Here is a 6,778-nt window from a genome sequence, read left to right as displayed (position 1 = left end):
TTTTGACACCAGCCAATAGGATAGCATATAATGAATATAAACCATGCATCCCCGTATTACGCTGTCCAGCGCAAACTGAAGTGCTGTGCAGCAGCACTTGACGTGGGAGTCCTCTGCCATCTCATTGGCAGACGGACGTCCACGTCACATGACCTCCCTTCCAAGAAGGCCCCACTACTTTGAAGCTGCACTTTACTTCTTCTTGGAGTCCCAGTACTTGTCAATGAGCCCTGGAATCTGATTCAGGTTCTCTACGGGTTCCCATGTAGCGTCTTCTCGGGGTTCACCAAGCCACCAAATTTGATATTGGAGCGTCTTCTTCCTGCGACGGTGGCCGATGACTTCACGTACAAGTTGTCCCTCTGAGCCATCATTCAAGATCACCTTGTTAACATTTTGGCTGCGTGATTTGTCGCTGCGATACGGCTTGAGCAACGAAGTGTGGAAAACGGGATGCAACTTGAGCTCCTTCGACAACTTCAGCTCGTAGGAGTCGTGATGAACTTGCTTCACGACCGGGTAAGGACCAATAAACCTTGGCGCAAGTTTCTTCGCCTGTGCAAACCCCTTGTGACGAATGTCCAAGTTCCGTCCATCCAAAAGTACCATATTCCCGGGTTTGAAGTCTTGAGCAAGTCTGTTCTTGTCATGATACGACTTCATTCGAGTTTGCGCCTCACTCATCGCGTCTTGTGCCATTTTCAAAATTGCGTCTTGCTTGAGCAGGAAATCTTGTGCTGACTTCTGCAACTGCTCAAACTCTTGGTCCCCAGCCACCTCATCTGGCATATAGGGCACATAACCCAGATCAGCCTCAAACGGTGACATACCGATCGAGGAATGGACACGTCTGTTGTACGCGAATTCGGCGAGATGTAGGTATTCATCCCAATCATTCTGGAATGGGTTCACGACACCTCGTAGATAGTCTTCAATAAACCGATTAGTACGCTCGGTCTGACCATCCGTTTGCGGGCGGAAGGCGGACGACAAGTTATGAGTCGTCTCTAATGTCTTAATCACCTCCTGCCAGAACTTTGATGTCACGGTCTGAGACGATCGACTTCGGCACTCCATGGTCTTTCACATAATTGGCCATGAATAGCGCAGCAGTCTCTTCTGCTGTCGCCGCCGTGTTCGTGGCAATGAACTTAGCACGTTTCGTCAACCGGTCCACAATAACCATAATGGCGTCTTTTCCGGCTGCCGTCTTCGGTAGTGCAACCATGAAGTCCATCGTCACATCAATCCATCTGCCTCCTGGAATCTCCAACGGTTGAAGTAGTCCCGGCGGCTTCGTTTGGCGTGCCTTGTTTCGCTGACAAAGCTCGCACGTGTTCACATAACGCTGAATGTACTTCGACATCTTGGGCCAGTAATATTTCTTCTGGATGCCTAAGTATGTCTTGAAGTATCCGGGGTGACCTGCCGTGACCACATCGTGGTTTTCACAAATAACACGGTTCTTCAGATCTTCATTGTCCGGAATTACCAGTCGTGCATTTTCATCATCTCTCGTTTGGTAATACAGCAGTCCATTCTTCACAGAGTAGCGTGGTACCTCTTTACCACTAGCGATACTCTGCAACAGCTCCTGAACTCTTCGATCTGTAGGGTACAGTTGTTTGGCCGAGTGCGTCACAGTTGCACTGGTCGTTTGGACGCTAGCTACAATTTCACGGTTTCGAGCCGCTTCAATGAGCTCAATGAGACTAACCTGAGCGGCTTTGTGCTCAAAGAGTGGGTTTCGAGACACTGCATTGGTTACTGTCGCCTGGAATCCATTTGAACTGTGGTTGGTCGGCTAGTTCATTAAACCAGCGAGCCACACGACGGTTTGTTGTCTTCTGCGTCAATATAGTCTCAATACTCTTGTGGTCTGTCTCCACCGTAAATGGCCGATCGAGCAGGTAGACTCTCCACACCCGAAGCGCATGCATAATAGCCGGCAATTCCTGTTCGCGCACTGGGTAGTTTAGCTCCGCTGGTTTCATTTCACGACCAGTGAATGCGATCGGATGCTCGAGCCCTCCCTCGTTTTGGAACAAGACTCCCCCTATGGCAAAGTTCGAGGCATCCATACGAATACCGAACGGTTTTTCGAAATCAGGAAGTTGCAACACGGGAGGGGTGGAGAGACGGCGCTTGAGTTCATGAAAACATTCCAACTGGTGCTCAGACAAATGCAGCGTTTCCTTTGGGCGCAAACCCTTAGTACTTTCATGCAATGGTCCTGCGAATTGCGCGAAGTCGCCGCAAAAGCGCGAGACATAGACCGTAGTACCCAAGAAGCTTTCCATTTGCTTCTTTGTCCGTGGAATCGACCACTCGCGAATCACACGCACTTTGTCAGGGTCCATTCGAACACCATTGCGGCCCACAAAATCACCAAGACAAGGGATCTCTTCGACACAAAACTGGCACTTTGACAACTTGACATACAGCTGCTGCTCTTGACAGCGTTGGAGTACTCTGTCCAACGCTTCGACATGCGTCCGAACATCTGTGTCTTGAGTGAAAACATAGATGTCATCAAAGTAGATGCGCATGACATCGCGTAGGTCGCTAAACACCCGCCGTAACAACCGGTTAAAAGTGCCAGGACTACCGCTCAAACCCATAGGGGTGACAAGATACTCAAACAGCCCATCGGGCGTCGAAAAAGCAGTAAATGGAATGTCAGATTCACGAAGTTTAACCTGGTAATATCCCCACAAGAGGTCCATGCAGGAGAACCAGTAACTACCCCCATTGCGTCGAATGTGTCTTCCTTCCTCGGCATGGGTATGGCCGGCAAAATGGTAGAGCTGTTGAGCTGGCGATAGTCGTGCACAATACGCCAACCCACGGGTTTCTTGACACAAAAAGTTGGGGCACTGAATGCCGAGGTGCTAGGGCGAATGATTCCAGCCTGTACCATCTCCTTCGTCCAATCTTGGATGACCTTGCGCTGCTCTGGGCTTTGGCGCCACTGTTTCACCGAAATCGGTTGCGTTCCCGGCTGAAGCTGAATTTCGTGCTCAATCCCTTCGCGGACAGGAGGTGTGGTACTCGGCAGCTCAGTGCGAAACACAGTATCGCGGTACTTGAGCAAAACATCATATGCCGGATTGTCCACTAGCGCCTCCCATCCTTGTTGCTTAAAACGCTCAGCCTTTTCTGAGTCGTGCGGGTTTACAACAAAAACAGCTTCAATACCCTTCCCTTTGCGAAGTTCTTTCATAAATTGCTTCGTTGAGATCAGCTTCGTTTCTCCGAACGCACCGGTGTGGCCATGCTGCCGGTAGTAATGGAATATTTCACGGTTCTGGTTTGCATTCTTGAAACGACGGCCTCCAATCATACGTGCGGGAGGTCGGTTAGATACCACCAACTGATGGGCCGGGGGTTCCTCGGTCCTATTACGTGGACGCAGTAGTAAGCGTTCCCAGTCGATGTCAGGGTTATTCTCCCGAAGCCACTTCATTCCGAGGAGCACGTCCTTGTCTTCTGGAACAGGCATGACCGTAAAAGTCTCGCACGTCACGGGGAAATTCGGAATCTGTAGCATCATTTCGACGGTACGTCTTGGTCATTGCACGGTTTGGTTGTATCCCAGACGAACTGTCATCATGTCGTCGGGATGCTCCGTGATTTCCAATTGTAGTCGCTCGGCTAACGCTTCCGTGACACCGTTGAGGCTGCTGCCATTGTCGACGAAGATCGAAACTTCTGCGGGGGTCTCATCCTGCTTGAAGGCTAAAGCGTTTACTTCCAAAATAGCATAGAATGATCCGCCAACATAATGGCTCATCTCCTTGGTGGACGTACATTGTGGCTTGATATGGCCGAATTGTCCACAGTTGTTACATGTGGCTGACTTTCGCCAATCCTCTTTCGGCCCACGCTTCGAAGGTGGCTTTCGTTCATGTGGCTTGGCCGTACTGTTAGCCGCAGGTTTCACAGACGAAACTGCTTTCGACGAAGGCTGATGACTCACTGCAGGTTTTACCGATAGCCCTCCATAGTGAGCAAACTCAAAGTTCGTTGCAATCTCAATGACCTCATGTAAGAACCTTGGACTGAGTTCCTTCACCTTCTTTGACGTCTCCGCACGAAGCCCATACTGGAAGTAGAAACGCTTCTCCATTTCCGAAATGTCTAACTCGGATTGAGACATCAAATCCTGAAACGACGACACGTATTCATGGATAGTTCCGTGTTGTTTCAGTTGAAACAACCGCTCACGCAGGTTGTATTCAAAGTCTTTCGGGCGAAAGCGCTCGCGCAACTGTGCCTTAAACAGTTGCCATGATTTCGGCATTCCCGCCGCATCACAATCCGACGAAAAGGCACGATACCAGTTCAGCACAGACTTGCCTAAACTGCTTGATATCATGGTCACAAAATCGGACGTATCGGCATCCATTATTCCTCGTTTGTTAGCGTAGTACTCCTCCGTAGCAAAGATCCAAAGTTCCAGGTCTTCGCCAAATTTCCCTTCATACGTGGGAGGATCCTTCTTCCGTCGTTCACCTTGCGAGGCCAGTAGTTGCTGAAAACGACTGTTGGCCTGTTGCATTTGCATCTGCAACTGGGTCTGCATCTGATTCTGATACATTTGCTGCTGCTGTGCAATCCACAACATCAACTGCTGCATCGACATTGACTCAGGCGCAGGGGTTGTCGTCCCCGCTGATGGGGCTTCACTTTGCGCTTCTTGTGGCGTTGCCGCCTCCGTTTGAGCCGTCCGCGGCACTTGACGCTGCCGCGGGTTAGGCCATTCACTCTCACCCGCCCTACTCCTTGTCACAGGCATTAGGTCTCGAGCAGATGGACTTTTCGGTGAGTGATCCGTAAAACGGTACAATAAAACGGAGACGAAGTGAAGCTAAAAGTGTGTTTAAAGCTTAGTGTTTCTGAGGTTTTAGGCGGATAAGCCCGTTAATCTTCGCAGCAATGTTGTCCTCGCAGCTCTTAAGGTCGAGAAGAGCTAAGTTGAGTTGCCGATCAACCTTACCCTCAACGCTGTCGTCCTTGATACCCCAGACATCTTTGCGGAACTTAACCAGGATCCTCTTAGCGGTTTTGACCTGCTTGAGAAGATCCGATTGCAATTTCGCAGATTTCTCCGCCTCGACCGGCGAGAAGAAGAGATCGGTGTCAATAGCCGTAACAGGAGGAGGAGCCGGCGTAGACGTTGATGATACTTTAACGTCACGCGCTTTTTGGTGCTTCCTCTTACTGCTGTGGTTATGACCCTTTTTGTACCGGGCCATGGACCGACTCCAAAGATCGAAAAAGGCAAGGGACTAACCAGGGACCGTTATACTTCTACAATGTTCCACGTTAGCAGACACAAAGCAGGCGCCCTGTTACTAAACCGACTTCTAGTAAGAGTCCAACACAACCCCGAAGGTTAGGTACTATCCGGTCTTGGCGTGGGCCAAGCCCCAATGTGGTATTTCCACCTGCCCACGGCGTGATGTACCCACTTCTTCGAAGTGTGCTCCCACAGAAAACTGCACGTTCGCAACCTAGAGTGTCCCCACTATGTGGCTAACTCCAATAGTCACAGGTAAACTCGCTTCGGAAGGTATCCCCACGAGCAACCTAGTCTTGAACTTGAACCGAAGCTTGACACGACAAGTGCTACTATGTCACACAAGCCGATGCGAAGACCCGAAGCTTGATGAGCGCAGTGGCGAGCGCTCGAAGAACATTTGAGAGGAAGTTGGAAAGTTGAAAAGTGATTGATTGATCCGTTAGTTTAGCGTCGGCGCGCCGCCGCCGCGCAACCAGTAGTTCTTGGCGACCAGGACACGCAAACAAGTATCCAGGTCCCATCCTAAAGTCTATCAATCTCAAATCCTAGATCAATCCTTTTCTACCAATGAAAAAATACTAATCCTATTCGTAGCTTGGCCAAAATTTGTGACTTGCGTCCCATAATCAAAAGTCCGGCTGGAAAACTTGATTGTTGCACATCTCGAGGATTTACAGCCAATGAGGTCGCGCGAATGTCCATGTTTACGCGTCTCATAATCAAGTTTACTTTTGACACCAGCCAATAGGATAGCATATAATGAATATAAACCATGCATCCCCGTATTACGCTGTCCAGCGTAAACTGAAGTGCTGTGCAGCAGCACTTGACGTGGGAGTCCTCTGCCATCTCATTGGCAGACGGACGTCCACGTCACATAAAATGACCCCGTGACTGACCCCGAAGGCCTGCTGGATGTCTTTTGGGTCGGAGTGGACTCGGAGGCTTGGTGGGTATGTTCCGAAGCTTGGGGGCAGGTGGTGATCATTATGGCAAATCTTGGAGCCTGCGCGCGGCAGACATCCATGGCAGATTAGTAGCGGCCCCTCACAACAGCAAAGACGCCGACTTCAACGCTGGTACGCTTTCCAGATCGGGATCGAGTGGGTCCATTTTTAATATTCGGCTATTTTTTCAAGTTGCTGTATGTATGTTGTTTTTCTCCAGCCAGATACTGAATTTTAAGAGCTCTTCAGAAGGAATATATGGTGGCACATCTATGAGAGCTTGGAGCCGTAGCATTTCGGCTACATACGTACGAGGAGGTTGGAACTGCTGCATGTATTCTTGTGTGATATCTTCGGTAAGTGTTAGATTTTGCAGTGATGTCGTTCGTGATAGTGCAACATAGAGAGTTGATGTGGCATTCCTGGTCTTTCTAAGGGCGTTACCGTAACGCCATCCTTGCAGGTTTTCCCTTGTAGTTTTTCAGCTGTGCAGGAGAAGGCTGACACTATTGCAAATTGACGAACT

General features: G+C 49.7%; 1 protein-coding gene across 1 annotated transcript; it reads right to left on the bottom strand.

Moving 5' to 3' along the window:
- Window positions 1-3,808: 3,808 nt before the first annotated feature.
- PHYSODRAFT_434151 (hypothetical protein) lies at window positions 3,809-4,270 on the bottom strand (the record flags this gene model as incomplete). Its single annotated transcript, XM_009533441.1, has 2 exons — window positions 3,809-3,898; window positions 3,992-4,270. Coding segments are annotated over 2 exons (369 nt in total), but the record flags the coding sequence as incomplete, so codon positions are not given.
- Window positions 4,271-6,778: the final 2,508 nt, after the last annotated feature.

The sequence above is a fragment of the Phytophthora sojae genome (assembly GCF_000149755.1).
Source record: "Phytophthora sojae unplaced genomic scaffold PHYSOscaffold_6, whole genome shotgun sequence".
Classification (NCBI taxonomy): domain Eukaryota; phylum Oomycota; class Peronosporomycetes; order Peronosporales; family Peronosporaceae; genus Phytophthora; species Phytophthora sojae.
This window is presented reverse-complemented; position numbering and strand designations above follow the sequence as displayed.